This window comes from Salmo salar, chromosome 19, assembly GCF_965601325.2.
Source record: "Salmo salar chromosome 19, fSalSal1, whole genome shotgun sequence".
Classification (NCBI taxonomy): domain Eukaryota; kingdom Metazoa; phylum Chordata; class Actinopteri; order Salmoniformes; family Salmonidae; genus Salmo; species Salmo salar.
The window spans coordinates 79,192,096-79,219,000 of record NC_138309.1 but is presented as its reverse complement, the minus strand read 5'-3'; the positions used below and the strand labels follow the sequence as shown (position 1 = coordinate 79,219,000).

Here is a 26,905-nt window from a genome sequence, read left to right as displayed (position 1 = left end):
GATAGGAGTGACCTGGCAGGGGTCGTTAAATATCAGCATTTGTTTTATTTACACTGTTTACGTCCTCGGGACATGATAAATGTAAGCAGTGGAGGCCGCTGTGTGTTGTTAACCAGCTCTTGTGGTGTTTCAGGCCCCGACGTTTACACACCCTCCCACACAGAGTTACAGAGAAGCACCTCGCATAGTTTGAGTTTGACATGAAACGGCCTCCCTGAAAGCCTGAAAGCTTCACTCCCTTCTTCAAAGCCGGAGATATCTGCCGTTTAAACTTGAAAAGGACCAGTGTTTTATGCCTCTTGGGGCATTCAGTTTGCTTTTGACCCATAAACAGAGATGTCAAGGAGAGGATTTGAAGTAGAAAAGCTTGGTGTGAAAGTAAATAGTTAGAAAGTCCAAAACAGCTGGAGATGTTTTGACGTTTTCCGAACAAACTGGAGATACCAAGGGAGTCAAGCTGACCTTGACTGTTCAGTCTTTTAGTTTGGGAATATATTTAAACCCCCCCAATGTTTTGTGTATTTTTGCCCACGCAAGGTTTACCTGATAAGAGTCAGGCATCCTCCTTACTGCTTTCCTTGACGGCCTTTTCCTCACCACCTAAACCCCTCAATAGCTCTCTGGTTATCCATAGAGCTATATCTAGTGGTATTCACAATTATATGGAATAGCTGATCAATTGATAGCAGACATTTGCGTTCTGAGAGACTGCCTGCCTGGTAGGTGAATGCTAATGACTGTCTGTCCCCCTCTGGACTCAACATGGAAGGTCGGCAGGTAGCATTTAGGTCGTTGGGTTTGAATACCTGAGCCAACAAGATGAAAAAAAATCTGTCTGTGCCCTTGACTCTAATTGCTCCAGGGTCAGTGTTGATAATGGCTGACCCTGACTGTGACCCTCACCCTCAGAGTCTCGGGGAGAGTTGGCATATGCAAAAAACACATTTCAATAGGACAAATATCAGCACCGATCAGATTATTATCATCCAAGGACATGGTCAACCTTGGTGTGGAACCTGAAGGGTGGTCACCCTCTCTCTCCTAGGCCCTCTGTACTCCAAGCCTACCCTCTCCTCTCTCCCTTCACTTCACCCAGACTCACCCTTCGGAGTAAAACAAATTGTTACCGTGGAATAAGCCACCCGTTTGTTGGCCCCCCTATCCGTCACAGCGGTAACAACGATAGTGATGGATGTTGTCACCCTTTGATTGAAGTAGTGGTGGAGGCGGGGAGGAATAGATTCGGGGGCCGGGGAAAATTGAACGACGTGTCCTGACTATTTTTCATCCCAAACTCATTTAGCGTGAGGAAATGGATAGTTCATCAGGCCGCGGGTTGACGTTCGATCACATTATACAGTAAACAGGAGAGCAGGAGGCTCTCTCTCTTTCTGTCTCGTTCCCTCTATCTATCCCTCTCTCCTCTAACTCTGTCTATCTCGCTCTCCTACTTTCATCTCTCTAACTCTCTCTCTCCTCTCGTTTGTTTGTCTCTCCTTCTCCTCTTCTTTCTACCTTTCTCCCTCCCTCAGAGGGGAAGGTCCCAGTACTAGTGAAACAGTGGCTCTTCTGCGACGCTGCGAGGGGCCTGGTTATCTCATTGGAACAGATTTGAAATGCCTTGGCCCTCGGTGTGATCACCCGCCACTGCCTGCTTTGGGAATAAATTGCTCCCTAGCAAGTAGCCCCCCTCTCCCTTTCCCTTATTTCGTGTTTGTGCGCTGCCGCTCACCGCACTACAGAACATGACCCAGATTTGAATATCCAAACGCAACAGAGGCAACGTGCTCGAGCTTTGTGTCGCCCGAAGACAATGGGTGTGTAAAAAGGGACAGTTAATGAGTTTATCTGGAACTCTCAGGTGCAGGAGCTGAGGCGAGGGCAAATTACTGCATCATTTAAGGATTGGGGGGAGGGATGGGGGGTAAGATAGTAGTGCATAAACACATAATGCCAGGAGGGAGGCTGGAGGACAGACAAGGGAGTGCACGGCTGAAGTGTAGAGCAGCTGTGGAAGCCAGAGAGAACATGCAGCTGTGAACTTCACTGTCGTCAGTCAAAAATCAGTTTCATCACATGGAATTAAATGTAACATGGAAAGAGGCCTGCTTAGCATAGTATGAACTTTCACACAGTAAGGAATCAGTATTACAAGGTTGGTCTTTTCCTGCCATATGGAAAAGGGATTGTACGATGCTGGAGTTTTCCAACTCCTAACTACAGTTAGACCACCCGGTAGACTTGAAGACAGCGTTGTCGTAATGAACTATAACAACAGTGTAGGAATTCCCCTTCTCATTTAAAACCTTTCCCTATAGTCTTACATAGTGCAATGCTTCACTGGTAACGGGTGTTGTCTTAACCCTGCATGAGTCCTTGATGAGAAAGAAGTGAATGACGTGACAACCATAATGATGATGATGACATGGATCCAAAAATGGCCGCCTGGTGACGGTTGTAACCCATTCTCTTTTACCATCAGGGGCTGCGACCAGGAAGCCTGACGCGGTGGAGCCGGAGAAGCAGACGGACCACACTGTGAAGATCGCCGGGGTCATCGCTGGTATCCTCCTCTTCGTCATAATCTTCCTCGGCGTGGTACTGGTCATGAAGAAAAGGTCAGACTCCCAAACTGTCTTTGTACTGTCACCTGTATGGTACAGATGCAGCCACTAAAAATGCTATTTCCACAATCTGTGTCATTTCTGTACAGACAATTTGTGTGTGCAATTAGTCTGCAACTTTTTAGAGTCTGCAATTGTATACTATGTGTTGCTGTCTACATTAGAGCCCTTTCTCAACACATCAAGAGTTAGTGTATTGAAAGAAGGTTTGAAAGTTCCCATGCTCCCTGAGGTCCAGCGTTACCCTGATACTGTAGATTAACAGGAGACTTGTGTGCATCGTGTAATTACATGAAAGGCCAAATCAAATGAATTCCCTATGATTGTCGCTTCACCTTCAAACCCCCCTGCATCGTCAACGTCAAGGCTAAATCGTTTATTTGATGACACTGATAAGCACCATTTAAAAATGTTTAATGGCACTGCTATACGGTATGCATTGAAATATTCATAAAACAAATACCACTGTATTAATGACCTCGGCAATGGGAATAGGGAAATATTTCACAGGCTTATCTTGTGGCAGGAAAAACTAACAAAGATAAGAGGGAAAAAATTTATGAAAGCACTATTTGTTTTCAAAGAGTCAGAGATGCCTGTGGCTGTGTAGCTGCAGGCTAGTTTACATTAGCCCTAGTCCAATGCAAGAGGGAGGGGGGGGGGGGGGGGGAAGAGAGAGGGGGGAAGGGGGGAAAGAGGTGGCATGTGCTACACAGCAGCCCCAGGAACTGATGCTGAGCAAATAGCCAAGCGGATGCTGAGCAGATAGACAAGCGGATGCTGAGCAGATAGACAAGCGGATGCTGAGCAGAGATACAAGCGGATGCTGAGCAGAGATACAAGCGGATGCTGAGCAGAGATACAAGCGGATGCTGAGCAGAGATACAAGCGGATGCTGAGCAGAGATACAAGCGGATGCTGAGCAGAGATACAAGCGGATGCTGAGCAGAGATACAAGCGGATGCTGAGCAGAGATACAAGCGGATGCTGAGCAGAGATACAAGCGGATGCTGAGCAGAGATACAAGCGGATGCTGAGCAGAGATACAAGCGGATGCTGAGCAGAGATACAAGCGGATGCTGAGCAGATAGACAAGCGGATGCTGAGCAGATAGACAAGCGGATGCTGAGCAGATAGACAAGCGGATGCTGAGCAGATAGACAAGCGGAGGCTGAGCAGATAGACAAGCGGAGGCTGAGCAGATAGACAAGCGGAGGCTGAGCAGATAGACAAGCGGAGGCTGAGCAGATAGACAAGCGGAGGCTGAGCAGATAGACAAGCGGAGGCTGAGCAGATAGACAAGCGGAGGCTGAGCAGATAGACAAGCGGAGGCTGAGCAGATAGACAAGCGGAGGCTGGGCAGATAGACAAGCGGAGGCTGGGCAGATAGCCAAGCGGATGCTGAGCAGATAGACAAGCGGATGCTGAGCAGAGATACAAGCGGATGCTGAGCAGAGATACAAGCGGATGCTGAGCAGAGATACAAGCGGATGCTGAGCAGAGATACAAGCGGGATGCTGAGCAGAGATACAAGCGGATGGCTGAGCAGAGATACAAGCGGATGCTGAGCAGAGATACAAGCGGATGCTGAGCAGAGATACAAGCGGATGCTGAGCAGAGATACAAGCGGATGCTGAGCAGAGATACAAGCGGATGCTGAGCAGAGATACAAGCGGATGCTGAGCAGAGACAAGCGGATGCTGAGCAGATAGACAAGCGGAGGCTGAGCAGATAGACAAGCGGAGGCTGAGCAGATAGACAAGCGGAGGCTGAGCAGATAGACAAGCGGAGGCTGAGCAGATAGACAAGCGGAGGCTGAGCAGATAGACAAGCGGAGGCTGAGCAGATAGACAAGCGGAGGCTGAGCAGATAGACAAGCGGAGGCTGAGCAGATAGACAAGCGGAGGCTGAGCAGATAGACAAGCGGAGGCTGAGCAGATAGACAAGCGGAGGCTGAGCAGATAGACAAGCGGAGGCTGGGCAGATAGACAAGCGGAGGCTGGGCAGATAGACAAGCGGAGGCTGGGCAGATAGACAAGCGGAGGCTGGGCAGATAGACAAGCGGAGGCTGGGCAGATAGACAAGCGGAGGCTGGGCAGATAGACAAGCGGAAGACGGGCAGATAGACAAGCGGAAGACGGGCAGATAGACAAGCGGAGGCTGAGCAGATAGACAAGCGGAGGCTGAGCAGATAGACAAGCGGAGGCTGAGCAGATAGACAAGCGGAGGCTGAGCAGATAGACAAGCGGAGGCTGAGCAGATAGACAAGCGGAGGCTGAGCAGATAGACAAGCGGAGGCTGAGCAGATAGACAAGCGGAGGCTGAGCAGATAGACAAGCGGAGGCTGAGCAGATAGACAAGCGGAGGCTGAGCAGATAGACAAGCGGAGGCTGCGCAGATAGACAAGCGGAGGCTGACGCAGATAGACAAGCGGAGGCTGAGCAGATAGACAAGCGGAGGCTGAGCAGATAGACAAGCGGAGGCTGAGCAGATAGACAAGCGGAGGCTGAGCCGATAGACAAGCGGAGGCTGAGCCGATAGACAAGCGGAGGCTGAGCCGATAGACAAGCGGAGGCTGAGCCGATAGACAAGCGGAGGCTGAGCCGATAGACAAGCGGAGGCTGAGCCGATAGACAAGCGGAGGCTGAGCCGATAGACAAGCGGAGGCTGAGCCGATAGACAAGCGGAGGCTGAGCCGATAGACAAGCGGAGGCTGAGCCGATAGACAAGCGGAGGCTGAGCCGATAGACAAGCGGAGGCTGAGCCGATAGACAAGCGGAGGCTGAGCCGATAGACAAGCGGAGGCTGAGCCGATAGACAAGCGGAGGCTGAGCCGATAGACAAGCGGAGGCTGAGCCGATAGACAAGCGGAGGCTGAGCCGAGAGACAAGCGGAGGCTGAGCCGAGAGACAAGCGGAGGCTGAGCCGAGAGACAAGCGGAGGCTGAGCAGAGAGACAAGCGGAGGCTGAGCAGAGAGACAAGCGGAGGCTGAGCAGAGAGACAAGCGGAGGCTGAGCAGAGAGACAAGCGGAGGCTGAGAGACAAGCGGAGGCAGAGAGACAAGCGGAGGCAGAGAGACAAGCGGAGGCAGAGAGACAAGCGGAGGCAGAGAGACAAGCGGAGGCAGAGAGACAAGCGGAGGCAGAGAGACAAGCGGAGGCAGAGAGACAAGCGGAGGCAGAGAGACAAGCGGAGGCAGAGAGACAAGCGGAGGCAGAGCAGATAGACAAGCGGAGGCAGAGCAGATAGACAAGCGGAGGCAGAGCAGATAGACAAGCGGAGGCTGAGCAGATAGACAAGCGGAGGCTGAGCAGATAGACAAGCGGAGGCTGAGCAGATAGACAAGCGGAGGCTGAGCAGATAGACAAGCGGAGGCTGAGCAGATAGACAAGCGGAGGCTGAGCAGATAGCCAAACTGCATCCACACGCACGGTGTAGCGCAATGGGAGTTTGGTCAGATTTCTCTGGGGTATGTTCTCTACCCTGCTCTCAGTATCTAGAGCCCTCAATCTTTACTCCTCATCTAATCTGGGACTGATTTAGACCTGGGACACCAGGTGGGTGCAATTAATTATCAGGTAGAACAGGAAACCAGCAGGCTTGAAAGTTGTAATAGTAGAGTGCACAAGGTGCTATTTCTAAATTGGGTAGTGCATCATCAGTTCCTCTTGTCATGTCAGTCATTACATACTGTAGAGAGCTATTAATAACTTGTCAGAAATGTCCAGATCACCTAGCCCATGTCAGCTAGTGTTTTTTAGCTAGTTTTTTTAGCCTCTAGATTTTGTTGTAATGTTTGAGTCACTCAAATATCACATGAATACACATTATTACATACACATTACACAAATATCACATGAATACACAATACATGGCAAAATGGATTTTTATTGCACAAAAATTAGCATTTAAAACTGGGGGGGGGGGGGGGGGCGCACAGGATGTTGCCCAATACTGAAATGGGGGCCTGAGTGAAAACATTTTGGAACCCCTGATCTAAAGGGTAGTAAAGTGGTTTCATACTGGACGGTTGTCAGTATAGCTATTGTTCTGTATTTCAATCCAATGACTATTCATTAAATCATGATGACCTTCATGTTTTATTAACCGTTTTTTATTTCAGCGATTCTAATCGGGAATCAGGGACCAAACCACATCAGCAATGGTTTAGCTGTGTCCTTGATGGTCACACAGTGTATGTGTAAGAAAAAGTAGAGGCTTGTGTCTCAGAGTAATAACTAGTGTCAACGTTAGTGTTGTTTTTGTTATTACTGGCCAATGTTCTAGTTTGTTCCTTCTTGGATTGTCAAACAGTACATGTAAGAAAAAGGAGAGGAATATGTTTCTGAATATTAAAGTTGCTGTTGTACAAACATGTTATTCCAGCCAGTTCCTGATAAACTTGCTCTCTAAACACAGCTCCAATGAGCTTCCTCCCCTGTCCTCTTCCTGCACTCGCCCACTCTCCAATAACACTACAGCCCACCTATCATCTCAATAACAGCCTCTCACCTTCACTAAGGCGCAGGTTGGCCTTTATTGTCATGGCCTGGAGGCAGCTCTGCAGAGTGGTCACTAGCTGGCACAGCCACAAAGTCATAACATCTGATTTTAAGCCTAACCTTAACCATACTGCTAACCCTAATACCTAACCATAACCTGAAATTAAGACCAAAAAGCTAATATTTGTTTTCCTACATTTTTAAGATATAGCCAATTTTGACTTTGCAGCTGGCCCATCTAGCGTAAATCGCTCAGTTCTGCCTCCAGGGTAAGACTCATGACAATAAACGTCAACCTGCCACTAATGAACTATGTTACCTACAATTCTCTCCTGCAACACCTGCACACCTGACTTGCCAATCAACAGGTCACTCTGCCCACCCACTGTAACTGAATGTTGTAACTCTGTGGGCCCTCACCCTCTACCCCTCCACGCATGACGTTGTCCCCCCAAGCAACCACCTTGCCCTCACAGTCGTACTCGTAAAAAACGTCACTTTATGCCTCCATATCGTGCTTTTTTGGTGGGTTTCATTTCTATATATTTTTCTCCAGTACATTAATATTTTTCCTTTTCCTTTCCTTCCATTCCATTTCCCCTCCTGTCCCCCACCACTGCTTATATCCTACCACCACCCCACTGGGCAGAAGAACCTATCACTCCTACACTTACTACCTGTAAGTAACCCACTTTGTGACTGAAAACGCTTAGTGCCATGCTTTCTCGATCTGCGACCACCACCTTTATTTACCATGCATGAAACCTCTGGTGACTTTTCTCTCCTTTCAAACTGCCAGCCAGGGCTTAATTGGTCTAACATTGGCTAACGTAAGCTAACAGCTAGCAGCTAATGTAAGCTAACGGCTAGCAGCTAACGTAAGCTAATGGCTAATCTACTCACCTCAAGATCCAATTTGAAGTCCAATTGCCAATATCAAAGTGGAATTGCAAACATTTTGACCAGATCATTTATAAATAATGGATAACATATATAATTGATCTAAATTAATTGAAAAACTGACACTCAAATGAGGCAAAATGCTTCTTTCTAAATTGTGACGACGTTCCAGCCAATGCTGTAGTTTGAAAGGGGACCTTGACCAGTCACTACTATTATAAAACAGTTAGAAAACCTATAGACGTAGATACTACTATACTTGTCCATAAACATAAATGGAGAACTCCGTTTTCTCCTTGTATTGTGCTTTCTAGATTATTTTGTGCTTTATTGACTAAGAGGGAAACTGTGTTCTCTGTAACCCAAGTAGCATTGCTCCATTGGAATGGCCAACTAACCCAGCCCGTCCCATTTTCAGAATATCTGCGCAGGCATGAGACAATGAGAGGGGGTCAGTTTTGTGTCCTACTCGCCTCTTGGCCTAACCATGTCCCAGAATCCACCTCAACACGTCAACTCCCATGATCCTCTCTGTCCGTGGTCATTTCGGTGCTGCTCATTTTTCCATTTTTTTCTCCATGTTTTAGATCAGTTGTTTTTGCAAGGCACTGTTGACACCATGTACATTCCTCATCTGCACCCTGGTACAGTGGTGCTAAAAGCCTACTGTGATGGTGACGACAGCTTTGTGTATGATGCTATGCACTCTGTGTATGATGCTATGCGCTCTGTGTGGTGGCAAAGGAGCAAAGAAGGGCTGTAGCAAGCCTTGTGTATTACAGCTATGCTGTAGTTACAGCTATGAATAAGAGTCTGCTAAATATCCATAGGGAGAGAACACATACAGTGCCTTTGGAAAGTATTCAGACCCCTTGACTTTTTCCACATTTTGTTACGTTACAGCCTTATTCTAAAATCATTTTTTTTTTTAAATCCTCAGCAATCGACACATAATGACAGTGAAAAACAGGTTTTTATACATTTTTGCTCATTTATTATAAATAAATAAAAAATACCTTGTTTATGTAAGTATTCAGACCCTTTGCTATGAGACATGAAATTGAGGTCAGGTGCATCCTGTTTCCATTGATCATCCCTGATGTTTCTACAACTTGATTTGAGTCCACCTGTGCTAAATTCAGTTGATTGGACATGATTTGGAAAGCCCAACACCCGACTAAGATCCCAGGATCTGAGAAGAATGGGAGAAACTCCCCAAATACAGGTGTGCCAAGCTTGTAGCATCATACCCAAGAAGACTCGAGGTTGTAATCGCTGCCAAAAGTGCTTCAACAAAGTACTGAGCAAAGGGTCTGAATATTTATGTAAATGTGATATTTCCTTTTTTTTATGAAAAATTGAAGATTGTGTAGATTGACAAGAAGAGAAAAAAAACAATTTAATCAATTTTAGAATAAGACCTAACAAAGTGTGTAAAAATTAAAGGGGTCTGAATACTTTATGAAGGCACTGTACAGCCCAGATATGAGGACATTTTATATTTTTCGATTCTAGTTATATCCCCCCTCCCCTCTATATTTGGAGCTTGTTGCTTGGATTTCTAAAGGAGAGTTGTTTTCTTGGTGTCTTCCAGAAAATGCTGTTTGGTTTGTTATGCCCAATTAACTGTCCCATAGAGGGATGAGCAGGATTCTTAAAGCGGGAGATGTGGTGCTGTCTTTCCTGACTTCCGACTTTTCTCTTTCTCCTTTCTGTCCCTCGTGTTCTCACGCTTCCTCCCCTTATCTATTTCTCTCCCTGTATCTGGTTCCCTGGTCTCCTCTCATGCTCTTCCCCTCTCTCTCCTTCTTCCTCCCTCTCCCCCTCTCTCTCCTTGGCCGTTTAAGGAGGAGTAATATGGTAAACGGTGTGAGATTATGCCGCTCAGTTCGCGTCGGCCGCCGAGCCAAGCTCATGTTTAACAGCGAGTTGCTTGCCGCTCGCCTCAGATTGAGCAGTCACACGCACCCGGCGCTCTAATGAAATATTGAATGCAGTTTGTCTTTGATCCGACGCGCCATGTGCCAATTACAGCAGAGAGGGCAGAACAGGTGGAGGCAGGGGAGAAGGAAAGAGAACAAGAGGTCTCTGAGGAGAGATAGATGGAGGCAATTCACCATTTTACCTACCTAGCCCTCCTCCTTCCCTGTATCTGTACAGTATATAAAGTTGTACTTCATTTTATACTCGCTAACTCCAAAGGTAGGCCAAGGTCTGTCCAGTTTTTAAATTAGCGTTACTAATGGTCCTTTGGGATACATTGAAGTGGAACAGATCAGGTAGTAATTGGTACAGTCTATGATACTTTGTTTAAATGGACTGCTATGAGGTAGAAGTGTTGTATTAGATTGGGTAAGAGCTATAAGGTAAAGAGCACTACGGTCTCCTATAGCCTGAAGGCCTCTCAAGTTCCACATCCCAGCTGAGCTAAATGCTGAGTTTAGGCTGTTGCGTCCCAAATGGCACCCAATTCCCTATATAGTGCACAACATTTAGTAAAACATTGTGTGCTAAATATGTGACTAGGGTGTCAGTTGGGATGCAACCTGGCTGTGTGACTAATGCAGAACCGCCAAGATCCCTCCATTATTTCCCTGGAAGCCTTTTCTGAAGGCATGGTAAAACATCTTGATAAAACAAGAGGAGTATCTGTCTGGGATGAAGGATGAGCTGAGCGGGACGCTTCCTCTCCATCTTCCCTCCCCGGCGCTTCTTTCTTTCTCACACACTCCTATACGCATGCACACACACACACACACACACACACACACACACACACACACACACACACACACCTGAGACAGAATGTGTGAGCACTTCCAAGGGAATCTAGAGAGAAGGGCCCATTTTAACTGTGAGCTTAAAGCAGCCAGGTGTGCCCGCCGTGTGAACAAAACCTTAATTAAATCCTACAAGGAAGGTTTCACGCAGAACAAGAATGAAATTAATTGCAACAATGGAATGCGCATTTGTCTGGCTGACAGGCACTGTCATGCCGAAGAAGAGCAGGGAATTTGGAGAAAGGAGGAGGTGGTGGGAAGACGAGAAGACCATTTGGCCCGTCTGTTGGGAGACTCGACAAGGTTGTCCTTTAACTCCCTTTGTCATTAGGGTGACAGGTCATTCTTGACCGCGGCAAAGCCCAGTAGGGGAATTTACAGGCTGCTAGCCTAACGTTAGCCTTTAACACCCAGCCAGCACACGCCGCAAATAAGCCGTCCTCTCTGATGCTCGTTACATGAGAGGTGGCAGCAGTTGCACGCCGCGGACCTAATAAAGGTGTCTCGTGCACACACACACACACACACACTCCTAGCCCTGTTTGTGTGCTAATGGTTGGCGTACACAGACCCTGTCTTCACCTCACCACAGTTTACATTCACGTCACCCTGCGATACGTTAATGTCACTCTCCCGTTTCTCATTCGATTAGCATACATAACCCCTAAAGTGCATATGTCTATGAACGGCGTGGTAAGTAATGTTGCCAAACCTCATAAGCAGCCCATTGGAGTGTGTAATGTGATTATAGAATAGCATCTAAGTACTGTTCTGTGTTCAGGTTCTCAATAGAACCTTCACGTTATATGATCTGACTAGAGGAACTGGAGTGGGATGGAAAATGGGGACACGTTGTTTGCCTGTTAAAGCCACCATTTTCCCATGGTCTTAATGAAATGGGTGACTGTTTACAGTTTGATGGTATCAGCAGCCAGTTACTACACCCAACTGCCATTGTATCAGGGGTCGAGGGTTGTTCAGTTGGGTCGTTGTGGAGCACGCTTTTGTGTTGTGGCTCCGGGGCTAATGAAGGCCCGATGTCACACAGGGGCTCTTTCTCTTGGGAATAAAGGAAGTGCCGCCAACACTGGTGACCCTCAGGGTTTAAACTCTGGTAAACGGTGTCGGGGGTGATTGGAACATTTCTAAGAGCTCCCGGTCTTAATTCAGCTCTGCCTCCAGAGTCAATTGAGACTAGATTCATTTGGTTTGGGAGCCCAAAAGAGCTCTTCTCTTTGTGTTGCTGACATGATCAGGAGTGTTACTAGATCAGCCTCTTGTCTGATGCCGCCATTGTAAGCGGAAGTCAAAGTGTAGATCCAAGTACAAGTAAGAAATTACTGCTCACGCCACGAACATAAAGCCTTTGATTCGGCGACTACATTTCCCATTAATTTTGTGTGTTAGGCTACCGTAGGGGGAGAGCTGGCCATTCAATTAGGTGTTTTCATTTCTCTTTCTCTCTCTCGCGCGCACATTTTTGGGGGTTGGTGTGTTTTTCCCCAGTATCTCTTAAGACTGTTTATTGTTTTTTGTTGATTTTCAGCTAGGCAATTACTGAGGCGACACTAAATTACAAGTTGTCTTTCTCTCCAATCTTCCAGGCTTTGAGTTCCTTCTCAGTAACCTTGGTTTTCCAGATGGTTGAATGGAATGAATAGAAAAGCATACCTTATAGCTGAATTCTAGCTAACATAGTATTAATGTTACACTGTAACAAGTGTCCAATCATATCTGTGTGCTTGTAGAAGTGCTTTTCCATTTTTTTGTGTAAGAAGAGACATTTCCTTTTCCATCAATGACACAACATACTGTAAATGAAAAGGGTTGTATAGCATGTAGCTATCTGTAACATGGAAACATACTCTACATATCTGTCTAGATAGATATGCACATGTCTTTCCAAACAGTCTTGATGGAACCAACCATGCTTTATGAAATGGGTGTAAGCAGCTTGAAATATTAAAGAGTAACATGTCATGATTCTACATGAAGGAATGGCAAAGGGTTCCGTCTTTAGAGTCCCTGGTCAAACATCATTAGGTTTAGTGGTATATTTTATTTTTCAGTGACTTGTTGGTACAAGAGAGTGTACACAAATATGTCTGTTAATAAAGTGCAAAAACAGCCTGTTATTTAGACTGTTGGATAGTGCCCTAGGGTGTCAACAGCTAATCCCCATGCCAGCCTGCTGTTTATACAATGAATTCCACTAGCTGGTTCTTATGTCTATGTACGATTTGTTTCGAATGTAGCCTAGTTTCTCTACATGGTTGAATGAATTTGCCTTCACCGAGGTACACTAGCTAGCCAGTGAGGAGGATAGCTAGTCTCGTCTCAGTCTCTGTCTCTCTCTGTGTGTGTACAGCTCATGTGGAGGCTTCCTCCCAGCATCACCTGCAACACTGTCATTAAACTGTCTGAGTGGTATGGCTTAGTATTTCCCCTCTCCCTCGCACACTGTCCCTCCCCTCAACAGATCACAGAAACCATCAGGCAGACGTCCTGTTATTTATTCATCTATAAAGACCAATTAAAATTGCAAATGGAGCCGTCTCAGTCAAATCCTTTATAGGTCAATGTTATGGGTATGGGCTGTGTTTTTTAAAATGTTCTGGTATCGTAGAGAATGTGGAGGATTCATTGACGTCAGGAATGTTCCAGTTCCTTTAGTACAAATGTAAATGTACATTCTTGCAGTGCATTAGGAATTAGGTTTTGATTTTGGCTTTGAAAAAACAGTTGGTTATGATCAAATAGGATAGCCACACAAATCAGGGTGTGTCTTGATGTTTTTGTTACTCAGTAGATCATGTGTAATAGTGAGGAATAAGGACCCCAACTGTACACTCGGTGTGAGACCTAGGGTGCTGTTAACGTTCATTTTCAGCAGAGTTGAGGTCTTGTGATCTTCCCTTCCGTCTTTCCATTCTTCCATGTTTCCATCCCTCCATCCTTCCATCAAACTGTGACAGATTAGATATTTTCCAGTGAACCTGCTCTTCTTTGAGGTGATGCCCCTCTCTCACTCTCTCCCCCTCTCTTTCTCTCTCTCCCTTTCTGCGCTGGCTGACACTTCGTCAGTAGCCCCAAGTCTCTCATTCTGATGCGCTTCCTACATGATCAGCCCTACATACAAATACATGTGTTTGTCCCCAGGAGAAGCTAGATCAGTCCCCACTCTGTTGTACCATGGGATTTCATGAAGTATGTCAAGTGTAGACGACAGTCCGCAATGATTCAAACTGTTACACACTGATAGTCCTAGTCATATGTAAAACATATTTATGCAGCGTTTGGCAACATGCATCTCCAACATTCTATTAAAGATGCATTCCTCAACTGAATAATGAGGAGATGATGGTGCACTGTGTTATTGTTTCATGTTAAAGACATGACAGCTTATTGTAATGAACTCAATGTATTGTAATATGGTGAATTATACGGACTTGTTAAGCCAAGGTTCATGAAATATGAATTTATGAGGACAAAATGCTTGTTGAACAATTATATAATTCTATTCTAATTCTATTTATTCTTTGTGTGGGATTTCTTTTTTTCAAATGTCATTAAAATCCGCTTGATATTCACATTGTTGCAACATACCTGTTGCACTCCTCTCTGTACCCGTTGCTAGGTTATAGCGGCAGAAAGGAGAATACAGCTTTGTGAAAGGGGTATCAGTGTTATTGTAACGAGAGACTAGGGTATTGACACCCCTTGACTTTTCCCACATTTTGTTGCAGCCTGTAACACAATACCCCAATGTCAAAGTGGAATATTTTTTTTTTAAATGTTTACAACCCCTTTGTTATGCCAAGCCTAAATCAACTCAGGAGTGAAAATATGCTAAGTTACATGGACTCTCTCTTTGTGTAATAATAGTGTTTGACATGAAATGACTACCTCATCTCTGTACCCCACACATACAGTTATCTGTAAGGTCCCTCAGTCGAGCAGTTCATTTCAAACACAGATTCAACCACATAGACCAGGGAGGTTTTACAATGGGGCAAATCCAATACAACACATTACTGAGTACCACTCTCCATATTTTCAAGCATAGTGATGGCTGCATCATGTAATGGGTATGCTTGTAATCGTTAAGGACTGGGGACTTTTTCAGGATAAAAAATACATGGAATGGAGCACATGCAAAATTTGCACATGCAAAATCCTAGAGGAAAACCTAGATCAGCATGTTTTCCACCAGACTCTGGGAGATTAAATCACCATTCAGCAGGACAAAAACAAGGCCAAATCTGCACTGGAGTTGGTTACCAAGAAGATGGTGAATGTTCCTGAGTGGCAGAGTTACAGTTTAGACTTAAATCTACTTGAAAGTCTATGGTAAGACCTGAACATTGTTGTTTAGCAATGATCAACAACCAACTTGACAGAACTTGAAGAATATTGGGCAAATGTTACACAATCCTGCTATGGAAAGCTCTTAGAGACTTACCCAGAAAGATTCACAGCTATAATTGCAGCCAAAGGTGATTCTAACATGTATTGATTGTCTCATGGGGTTGAATCTAATCAAGATATATTAGTGTTAATAAAATGTTCTTCCACTTTGACAGAGTATTTTGTGTAGATCTTTGACCAAAAAATAACAAATCAATTTTAATCCCACTTTGTAACCCAACAGAATGTGGAAAAAGTCAAGGGGTATGAATACTTTCTGAAGGCACTGTAGCTATCTCTAATCAAAGGCTACTATATGAAAGGATATATTTCCAAGTACCACTGCTTTTCTTCAGTCCCAGTCGTTGTCATTCTTTAATGATATTATGAATCCCTGATAAGCGCCTTTAGTGGACATTAACCTCGCAGGTCACACACCGCTCCTTCTGTGGTTTTATGGCACTCTGATAATGGTGAGACATTACAGGCCATCTCCAGCAGGTCTCTGTGTCTGTCCACAGCCATTGCCTCGGGCCCCACCGCTGGAGTTCCAGAGCCCCCACTGCCAACCATTAAGATTTATCTTGGCAAAACGACAACTAGAATGGGTTTTATGCAGCGCTCTCTCTGCCTGCTGCCTTGAACAGAATGCCTCGCTCCAGTGTAGGGTACCTTTCTCCTCTGCCTCCTTCTCCTGTTGCCTAGGGGCCATCGGTGACCAACACGGCAGGAGCTTTTATGCTTTTATTTATCTGTTTGTGGGCAAAGAGGGGGAAAAAATGTGTTCTTTCTCTTTAACACTAGAACCGCCATAGGCCAACGGCCACTAAGGTTTGATATTGTAAATTTAAAAAAATCTCCCCCCAAAAAAGTAATATTAAATAAATAAATATTAAGTAAATATTTGTATTTTACATTGCTCATTTGTCAGAATTTAGAAATCACAAACAGAAAAGAGCATTTTTAACAGTTTTTTTAAAAATGTATTTATTTAATACCTATTCCCAACTTAACCGGTCAAGATAATGCACTGTAGGACATTGATACCCAGCTAGGCACTAATGCGTCTTTATCTCTTCACTGAATGAATGACAAATGGATGAATGGGTGATAACTGTGCTTGTTATTTTAATTGAAATTAGGCCTAACTGAATGATGAGTTTGAAGAGGTTCATTTCATTTAGAAAGACAATTGCGTAATGATGAGATTGTTATGCCTTTTTATCAGCTTTGGCACTCGTGTATATAGCAAATAATTTGACCGCGCACCTTGCAGGTTGATTATTATTTTCTTTTACATTTTACTTTTATTTCATTTTAATTTTAATTTTAATAAGCTGTTTTATTTACTAGAACTCGAACTAATCAAATGTATTGTAATGGTAACAAAAATATGCTGCGTGTTGCAGTAGAATAATGCAAAACATATCGTTGACTATCCCAAGTTGATGAGCGAAGGGAAGCAAACGATGCCAGCCCACTGAATGAATGACAAATTGAGCAATGGGCGATAATTGTGTATGTTACTTCACAATCAAATTTAAATGAGGCCTAACTGAATGATGAGGAGGGTGAAGAGGTGGATTTAATTTAGAACAACAATAGTGTAATGATGATTTTGTCATGCCTATCATCGTTGGCCCTCATGTTAATCATTTGACTGAGTGCCTTGCGGGTTGATAGCATTCTTATGTTTTACTTGGTAAAAATAAGCTTTTAAGAGACTGTTTTATTTACTATAATGCTAGGACATGTATTGTAAGGGAAACAAAAACACGCTATGTGTTGCAGTACACCTTTGTAATAATGTGAAACATGTCCTTGACTCTATCCAAGTTGATGAGCAAGGGGAAACAAACGATGCCAGTCAGCCCATCGAAACTACACCTAAACAAATAAAAAACATATTTCACACATAGTTAGCCTGTAGACAAGATTCAATTGGCAATAGTCTAATTGACAGTATTATTAGGTGTCAAATTGTACATGAAGAGATTGGCGCAACTTGTAATTTGCAGATGCAGGGAAGGGAGCATCACTTTATCAAATCCTCCTTCAGAGTCACATGCAGGTAAAACATTTTGATTTCTATATTGTATCAGAAAGAGCGTTTATATGGCCCTTACTTTTGTCAATTAACTCTCAAAATTCAAGAGGTGCAGCTCTATTTCCAAAATTTCACTTCAAGAATATCTGCACTGTCCCAGCGTTCAGCACATGACCACTGGTGTGGCTGCGTTGCTCTGGCTGCTAAGCAGACTAGTAACATACTGTAAATTAATGTATTTTCTTATTTCCACACTGTTTCCTTTGACCTGCCAAAACTAAATTCTAATGGACTTCTTTGATGGACTTGAACTAGGGGTTTGTCGTTTTTACTTCTAGATTAGAGCAGGGTTATTGAACTCTGACCCTACGAGGTCCGGAGCCTGCTAGTTTTCTGTTCTACCTGACCATTAATTGCAGACACCTGTTGTCCCAGGTCTAAATCAGTCCCTGATTAGAGGGAAACAATGACAAAAAAACGCAGTGGATCTGGCTTCGATTTACAGCGTTGAGGTTGAGGGGCCTACAGTAACATAAACTAATGAAAATGCTGTTATGTTCTTTGAAATAGTTATTTCTGTAAACACAACCAAATTCTTCTTCTTCTGATAGAATATATGAAATGCATTTATTAGACTGTTAGAATGCATGTGTCCTTGGCTGGAAGTATCCAAAATAGGCTTTATGGCTACGTTTTTCATTAGGACTTTGTAGAATTATACAAAACACATCCTTCACTATCTAAACAAATAACTATTGTTATATTTCTACATGGATATATTTCCATGAATATTTCTTCATGCATTTCATGCTTTACAATTGTTTATGTACTATTTATCAAGCCTTGGTGCTTTATGTTTGCACACCTTGCGGGTTGATATGCATCTAATGCATAATCTAAATGAGACACCTGTCAATGTTCTCAACGTGCTCTAGCTGGTACTTATAGGCTGAAGGCAATGCTCTTCTAGTGTTAAAAGCCTATAGTCTTCTTTTTCCATTTTCCTTCTCTCGTCATCTGATTCCATTCGGAGGTAGGGTTTTTTCAGGTTGAACTTTAAACGGCCCCAAAAGGTTACGCTTCTGCAAAGATCTGGAATAGAAAGGGATAAAATAAAAATATCTAGTATAGCGTTGGAGAGAAACTCAGCGACTCGGAGGGGTACGTGGGGAGTGTTGTGACCAGGCTGTGGCATTAGGTATGCATGTGGGCCATGGATGGGAGCTCTCATGTAGCGATGGTGGGGGGGGGAGGTAAACAACCATAACTACAACCATAGCTCATACTGTATCTCTCCACTCAGCCCCTGGATCTCTCTCCCCATTCCCCTGCATCACTCTCCCCGTTCACCCGCTTTTAATTTGTCCGCCTGTCTGGATTCATTCTGTTGATTCAGGTAGTTTTTTTTAAGTTTGTGTTTTATAACGGGAGGCTATAATCCCCTCCATCCCCCTAAAAACGTTTTTTTCTAACTATTCCACCAATGCGAAAACGTCTGTAGCTTACGTATAGATAGTGCAAATCTTGTACACTAGCAGCAGAAAATATTAGCATTTAGCGAGCAAGGCCTCTTCACGATGCCGCCTTTGCAACTTCTGCACTGTACCCCAGCAGGGTCTCTACCCACCTGTGTGTGTGCCAGCCTACTTTGCCAACCAACACGCCCATTAAAGGGAATCTCTCATGTGAAGCCGTGCGCTTCCCTCCTACTCTGCCAGTGTCACTCATCACCCAGCCCCTTCAGCAGCGCAGCACGCCGCCGCTTCCTCTGTCGGGATTGATGACAGCCACACTGTCACAAAGTGGAGACAATCTGTCATTTGTCATCCCCCGCCCCGGCGGTGCCTCACTGAGCCAAGATGGCTAGCGTTCTTTCATTCTCTTCTTTTAGTCAATCTTGACACCAGATCATTTTTTAGGGTTGGGCTGAAAGGTTCAGCCTGTGAGCACTTAGCAGAACAAAATAAACTCTTGTGGAACATCGTTAGTGGAACTTTTTTGTACTTTGAAGTGAGACCTTTCACTGGAAGCTCTTGCAGTACTTGTAAGTTTGGACAAAATCTTACTGCCCCCCCTCCTATGTTCACCTGAACCTCTCAAAGTATTTCTGAACCTCCAACCCTGTGCTCCTCTGGCAAAATCAGGGGACCCATCGATCCAACACCTTGGGCAACACATCAGTCCCTCTACCTTCGTGACATTTTTTTCCCTGATTGGAGAGACTGTGAGGAGCACTTTCACATTTATTTTCAATTTTCTTTGCACTCGCTCTCCACCGCCGCTCCCCGAGACAGATCGAGTCCTGACATTTGCAGGGAAATGGGCTGTGCCACTGCGCTTTGTCAAATCCTGCAGCTGTTTGGGGAAGGGTTTCAATCGCCCGCTCTCCCGGGTGGGTACATGAAACACAGGCCCTTTTTAGAAAGGCGCAAGCGTCTTAAATGAAAAGGAGAAGGAAGCATCTTTCCCCTATTTGCCAAAGTCCCCAAGCAAGAATTGGATTTGAACATCGGGACAGGGTTAGTGAAAGTAAATGCCATTTTGCATTGCCTTGAGAAACTCAAGTTTTAAACTCTTTTAAAAAGTCATACTGTGCACACTACCTCTTCAGTCTCTGTAGGCCTCTCTGTCTTTGTAGTAGGCCTAGCTAAGACTAATGCATACCGATCTAAACTACAGCTGTTTGTTTTAATTCACAGTTTACCATTCTATCTCAAGGTAAGGAATGCACTTAGTTATTCCTGTCCAATCTGTCAATGCTGCTGCTGTCAGCACGTTAACTCTATTATTATTATTATTATTATTATTATTATTATTTATTTGTTTATTTTTTCACGGTAACTCTATAGTCTCCTGATTGCATGCAGATGGGGAAACCTTGGCCTGTGAGCGTTTGTCACCTCCCAAGCATTCATGTTGCCTGGATTGTTCTATTCCACGTCATTAACTTTGACACCCTCTGATTAGCTCTCTTTATTAAAAACTAAGAAAGAGAATGAGAAAAAATAAACAAGTAAATGAAGTCAACAAAAACACGGAAATTGCAGCAACTTGTTTTTTTTCTCATTTTTCTTTTTTCTCATTTCTCATGAGAAAAAATAAACAAGTAAATGAAGTCAACAAAAACACGGAAATTGCAGCAACTTGTTTTTTTTCTCATTCTGCCGAATTAAACAAGCGTCGACACCGCCGGGGCCCTAATGTCAACCATTAAACACTAAGATTCAATTACAGAGTAGGAGTAGTACTTAATCTTTCCCCGGGTAGCCATTGTTCACATTGCACCCTGCGCTCCAAGACGGAAGGAAGCCATGCTAGAAACCGAAGCTCCCTCTCCTCCAACCCCCATACTAAATCACCTATTACCCAGCGAGATGACAAGGTGCATTAAATGTCACTTTTCACAGCAAACAAATTTGGAGGAACAGTTAAAACTATTAGCTTCCTGTCGAGGGCCTCCCACTCAAATAGATGTTTGGTGGCAGCGGGGAGTCGGGCACTGCCATACGGAGCGAGCCGGCTGCGAAATCCAATCCAAGCAGATTGGTTCGGCGACGGTGGCGGGAGAGCTTCATTAACTCATAGCTGTCCATTAGCCACTAGTCATTCTCTCCGGCTTTTTAGGGATCGCATGCCGTCTCAGCGCTGAGTGGCTGTGTTTACCACAGTAAAGGCAGAGGGAAAGACAATTATACCCCGCCACGCTTCCCCCATCAGGCAGGTAGAACACCATTAAGTGGAGGCTGAACACTCAAGCTGTTAACCACCTTGAGAAAATCACATTCCTCCTCACCAAATTCTAAGAAATCTCTCTGCCACGACAAAGAAGATGGGGCCCATATAATAATCCAGCATTGTCCTTCCCTTCACAAATTTTCCATTGTTTTCTCTCCTTTGTGTTATTGTTTTTCTTTGTCTGAGACCCTTTTTATCTCGCATCTAGCCAGTGATCCATGAAGCGTTTGTGCTGGAGTTTTGCCTCCAATTTAAAAGAAACTGGGTATGACTTGTCTCCCGCTCGGCAACATGAATTCACTAAATTGGCTCAATAGAGTTTCTGCGATAACCATCTCCTTCTGTAATTTCAAAAGGCTCTTCCCAGACACTTTAATTTGTTCCTTAAGTGCAAAGAGAGAAAGAGGAGAGCGCGACCACTCAGTGACAAATCTCTGCCTCCCAGGCTCGCCTCGCAATTGAGAGGAATGCAGATTTAAATGACAAGAGGCAGTAAATTCCAAAGCGGGTGTTTGCAAAGTGCTACAGTGTCTAAGATTTAAGCTCCTGCAGTTAGAGGTATATTGCACCCTTCTTCAGAGTGGTATTACTGTCTGAAATCCCCTTGTAGTAAATCAGATTATATTAATTGCAGATATAAATTTGCATTCACTTGAAATACCTGCTCGTTTAAGACACCAAACAGACCCAATATTGGCTTATCCGCTGAGTCTATTTGCATCCAATTGGATATTGTGGGATTTATCTATGTCTGCTTAATTTTCTAATAAATCTCTTGAAATTATTACAATGAATTGGATGCTGAGACTTCTGTAGCAGAGTTAATAAATCTGATCTCTGCTGAATTAGCTCTCAAAGAGAAAGCCCAATCACTAGGGCCTGGGGAGATTTGTTCAAACGCACTATGAAAATAGCCTTAATTACACTGAACAAAAATATAAACGCAACATGCAACAATTTCAAAGTTACAGTTCATATAAGGAAATCAAGCAATTTGAAATAAATTCATTAGGCCCTAATGTATGGATTTCACATGTTGTTCACAGATCTTTAAGAAAAGGTAGGTGCTGTTTAATCAGCTTCTTGACATGCCACACGTGTTCGGTGGATGGATTATCTTGGCAAAGGAGAAATGCTCACTAACAGGGATGGAAACACGTTTTTTCACAAAATTTGAGCAATAAGCTTTTTGTGCGTATGGAACATTTCTGCGTATCTTTATTTCAGGTCCTGAAACATGGGACCAACACTTTTTTTACATGTTGCGTTTATATTTTTGTTCAGTATAGAATACCTGTCTCTCGAGATTGTGCTTGTCACTCATATCGCCAGCTCTCACAGAGTGTCTGTAATGACAAGGTCAGCAGCACTTACACTCTGAGACGTTGAGTTGAAAGCCTCCATGTACAGTGCTAGTCATGTAGTCTTCACCTGTAGAGAAGGCCTGTGTCATCCCGCCTGGGCCTCTCCAGATGACCGCTCTGCCCAGTCTACAGTTCTGCATGTCAGAAGTGCACATCAGGCTGATGAAAGCCAACTGGAGAAATGCTGTGGAGTACAGCCTGGAGCAGGGGGAGCGCTAGGTTATATAGGGAAGCAGGGGGAGCGCTAGGTTATATAGGGAAGCAGGGGGAGCGCTAGGTTATATAGGGAAGCAGGGAGGGCGCTAGGTTGTGTAGGGAAGCAGGGAGGGCCCTAGGTTGTGTAGGGAAGCAGGGAGGGCGCTAGGTTGTGTAGGGAAGCAGGGAGGGCCCTAGGTTGTGTAGGGAAGCAGGGAGGGCGCTAGGTTGTGTAGGGAAGCAGGGAGGGCGCTAGGTTGTGTAGGGAAGCAGGGAGGGCCCTATATTGTGTAGGGAAGCAGGGTTGTGTAGGGAAGCAGGAAGGGCACTAGGTTGTGTAGGGAAGCAGGGAGGGCGCTAGGTTGTGTAGGGAAGCAGCGAGGGCACTAGGTTGTGTAGGGAAGCAGCGAGGGCACTAGGTTGTGTAGGGAAGCAGGGTGGGCGCTAGGTTGTGTAGGGAAGCAGGGAGGGCGCTAGGTTATATAGGGAAGCAGGGAGAGCGCTAGGTTGTGTAGGGATGCAGGGCGAGCGCTAGGTTATATAGGGAAGCAGGCAGGATGCTAGAATATATAAGGAAGCAGGGAGAGCGCTAGGTTATGTAGGGAAGCAGGGAGAGCGCTAGGTTATATAGGGAAGCAGGGAGAGCTCTAGGTTATATAGGGAAGCAGGGAGAGCTCTAGGTTATATAGGGAAGCAGGGAGAGCTCTAGGTTATATAGGGAAGCAGGGAGAGCTCTAGGTTATATAGGGAAGCAGGGAGAGCTCTAGGTTATATAGGGAAGCAGGGAGAGCTCTAGGTTATATAGGGAAGCAGGGAGAGCTCTAGGTTATATAGGGAAGCAGGGATAGCGCTAGGTTATATAGGGAAGCAGGGAGAGCTATAGGTTATATAGGGAAGCAGGGAGAGCTATAGGTTATATAGGGAAGCAGGGGGAGCGCTAGGTTATATAGGGAAGCAGGGAGAGCGCTAGGTTATATAGGGAAGCAGGGATAGCGCTAGGTTATATAGGGAAGCAGGGTGAGCGCTAGGTTATATAGGGAAGCAGCGGAGATCCTAGGTTATATAGGGAAGCAGGGAGAGCGCTAGGTTATATAGGGAAGCGGGGAGAGCGCTAGGTTATATAGGGAAGCGGGGAGAGCGCTAGGTTATATAGGGAAGCAGGGAGAGCGCTAGGTTATATAGGGAAGGTGGCATCATCTCCAAGGTGGATACAACACATGTGGGGGCCAGAGCGAGAGTTTTAGAACTTTAGATACCAAAGGATTAGAGTTCATCTACAAATTAAAAATGGACCTGCCTGTGGATACTTCTCAGAAGTTTAGCTCAACCTGACAGTTGGAGAAGACCCACTTGCATTACTCATTCACTGTGTGCATCGGTAAAACCCCTCCGGCGAAGTAGGGTGAAAGAGCAAAATATAGTTTCTCTTTCCTTCCATTCGTATAAATGCTGGATCGACTGACCTTGAGCATCTAAAGAGACGGGCGGGCGGCAGAGAGGAGCAGAATGAGCGCGAGAGAGAGAGAGGGTGATATGACTTTCATTCATTTATGTTTAATGCTCTGACTGCAAGATGGGGTCGGGCCCCGTTTTAGACCACTTAACGCTGGGGGGGCTCCATTAGAGAAGGCCAACTCCTAGCCCCCCCACCCCTCAGGAGGAATGGGAGAGGGAGAAAGTGAACAAGAAGAGCAGGCAGATGGCATTCTAATGCATCTGGCTGCATTCAAATGGACATTGGTCACTGCAAATGGAGGCTGGAGAATATGGACACTTTGGATGGGATTCAGAGGCATTTACTACCCACCTGGAAATGAGAAATTCTCAGGTACAGGTTGCCTGGGCAGCGTCCCATTTAGATTTTTGCTATTTGCTGCTGATGGTTGGTAAGGAGGCTGGGGTGTAAGGAGGCTGGGCTGTTTTCACTCAGGAGTCGTTAGTGAGGAATAGCCAGGACAGGGTTGGCATCGCTACGGTGTTTTGGTGGAAAGTTGGCTCTCGCCAGAGTCTGCAGGGTCCTATGCCAGCCTCGTAGACCCCGGTATCACAGCGCCATCTCAGGGCTGGCAAAATGTCTGGCACCCCTCACTGACTGCCTTGGCTTGCAAACGGGGCATACACTGCACTTTCTCAGCCCCCCATAAAAGCACAGTGATCACGACACAGAGGGGGACTGATGGGCGCTTGTGGGGAGTGGCTGGCCCCTAATGAAGGCTTCACCAAGGTCTTTCTGTTACTGCCAGCTGGGCGCTTGCAAAGGCACCGTTCACACACATGCTCTTTGTTGACCCATACAGCTGGAGCGCGAGGAAAAGCAACATTAGCGAGAGAGAGCGCTCTGAAATGCTACGATTTGGCCTGATTAAGCTTGTAGAGGAAAAAGAGCTAAGTGGAAAATGGATCCCATTTGTAAACCCAATGTTTTTACTTTGAAAGTATGTCTTAAGTGCTATGAACTCAATGCAAGCTTTCAGCTCAAAAGGAAAGGGTTAGTCCGTTGGAAAGCAGACGTTCTCATTGGCCTGTTTGCGGTTCTCTCCAATGAGTGTGATCAGCCCATAGAGTATAGAATACTAGTGGCTGATGCCATTTGTATTTCTATCGATCTGCCCCACTCTCTATCACACGGGTTTCAGCCTTCTGAAACCACACCACTGTTTCCTAAGATGACAACCCCTTTGCGTTAACCTCCCTTGGCCCCTGTGTTGCTCCTGCCGAAAACACAGCATCCCCCTTTCTCTGACAACTACATTTAACGTCTACTCTACAGTCTCCCCCTGCAATGGAGGACAAGCCATAGCTGAACTGGACTGGGGAGACTTTAAGTATCCAATCCGCTTTAAGTATCGTCTGTCTCTCTGTGCGCGAGACTGTTGTCCTAGCCGCTGACATGGGGCCCCAGGAGACTACATTAGCAGGGAGTGGGCCAGCAGGTACTCTATTTAAGGGCGTCCTTGTTTTCTAGAATCTCCCTTAGTTGGTCAACCTAACGCCCTGCCCTAAGAGTCATGATCTGGCCCACCCTAACGCCCTGCCCTAAGAGTCAGGATCTGGCCCAGCCTAACGCACTGCCCTAAGAGTCAGGATCTGGCCCAGCCTAACGCCCTGCCCTAAGAGTCAGGATCTGGCCCAGCCTAACGCCCTGCCCTAAGAGTCAGGATCTGGCCCAGCCTAACGCCCTGCCCTAAGAGTCAGGATCTGGCCCAGCCTAACGCCCTGCCCTAAGAGTCAGGATCTGGCCCAGCCCAACGCCCTGCCCTAAGAGTCAGGATCTGGCCCAGCCCAACGCCCTGCCCTAAGAGTCAGGATCTGGCCCAGCCCAACGCCCTGCCCTAAGAGTCAGGATCTGGCCCAGCCCAACGCCCTGCCCTAAGAGTCAGGATCTGGCCCAGCCCAACGCCCTGCCCTAAGAGTCAGGATCTGGCCCAGCCCAACGCCCTGCCCTAAGAGTCAGGATCTGGCCCAGCCCAACGCCCTGCCCTAAGAGTCAGGATCTGGCCCAGCCCAACGCCCTGCCCTAAGAGTCAGGATCTGTGCCTGTGTTTACATGACACTCTGGGGGATATGGCAGCAAAATATACAGTGTAGCCTCTGGGTTGAATGAGGAGAAAGGTAGCTAGTTTGTCACACTGTTTGGATGCAGCCTAGATTTCATCTCCGCTGTCCATCTCCACTTCATGAGGAGACATGAATTGCTAGCCACAGCAAGGCCTGATGTGATGTAAGAGAACAACCACAGCAGACCTGGGTTCAAATCGCAGGCTCAATGAAATCCATAATAGTATTTGAAATAAAACAAATCTTAGTTGGAGCCAGGTTTGAACCAGATCATGTCAATATGAGGCGTGATATAAAACGAATCTTAGTTGGAGCCAGGAATGAACCAGATCATGTCAATATGAGGCGTAATATAAAACGAATCTTAGTTGGAGCCAGGAATGAACCAGATCATGTCAATATGAGGCGTAATATAAAACGAATCTTAGTTGGAGCCAGGAATGAACCAGATCATGTCAATATGAGGCTTGATTATGATACGTATTTAGCGCATTGCTTACTATATCACTAGCTTTTCAGTGTTTTCCCCTGTGACCCTTTCTTCTTTCTATTGTGTTTGGTATGAAACCAGGAAACTGGCCAAGAAGCGCAAGGAGACACTGAGCAGCACACGACAGGAGATGACGGTGATGGTGAACTCCATGGACAAGAGCTACACAGAGCAGGGCACCAACTGTGATGAGGCCATCTCCTTCATGGACACCCACAGCCACACACTCAACGGGAGAAGTGAGTGTCTAACACCAGGGCATTGTGGATTGGTGGCCGGGGATTATGGAAGGCTTTTCACAC

General features: G+C 45.5%; 1 protein-coding gene across 13 annotated transcripts in view; it reads left to right on the top strand.

Annotated features, from left to right (window-relative positions):
* Nucleotides 1-26,905, top strand: part of LOC106579657 (receptor-type tyrosine-protein phosphatase mu) — a 283,633-nt gene that overhangs the window by 203,037 nt on the left and 53,691 nt on the right. For 7 of the 13 annotated variants that reach the window (XM_082965986.1, XM_014159789.2, XM_014159785.2 and 4 more), the window contains 3 exons: nt 2,483-2,618; nt 7,777-7,806; nt 26,685-26,842. In XM_082965986.1, coding sequence (XP_082822112.1) covers nt 2,483-2,618; nt 7,777-7,806; nt 26,685-26,842 — 324 coding nt within the window. The remainder of the gene's footprint in view (nt 1-2,482; nt 2,619-7,776; nt 7,807-26,684; nt 26,843-26,905) is intronic. The other 6 variants (XM_014159791.2, XM_082965987.1, XM_045702732.2 and 3 more) reach the window with 1 other exon arrangement.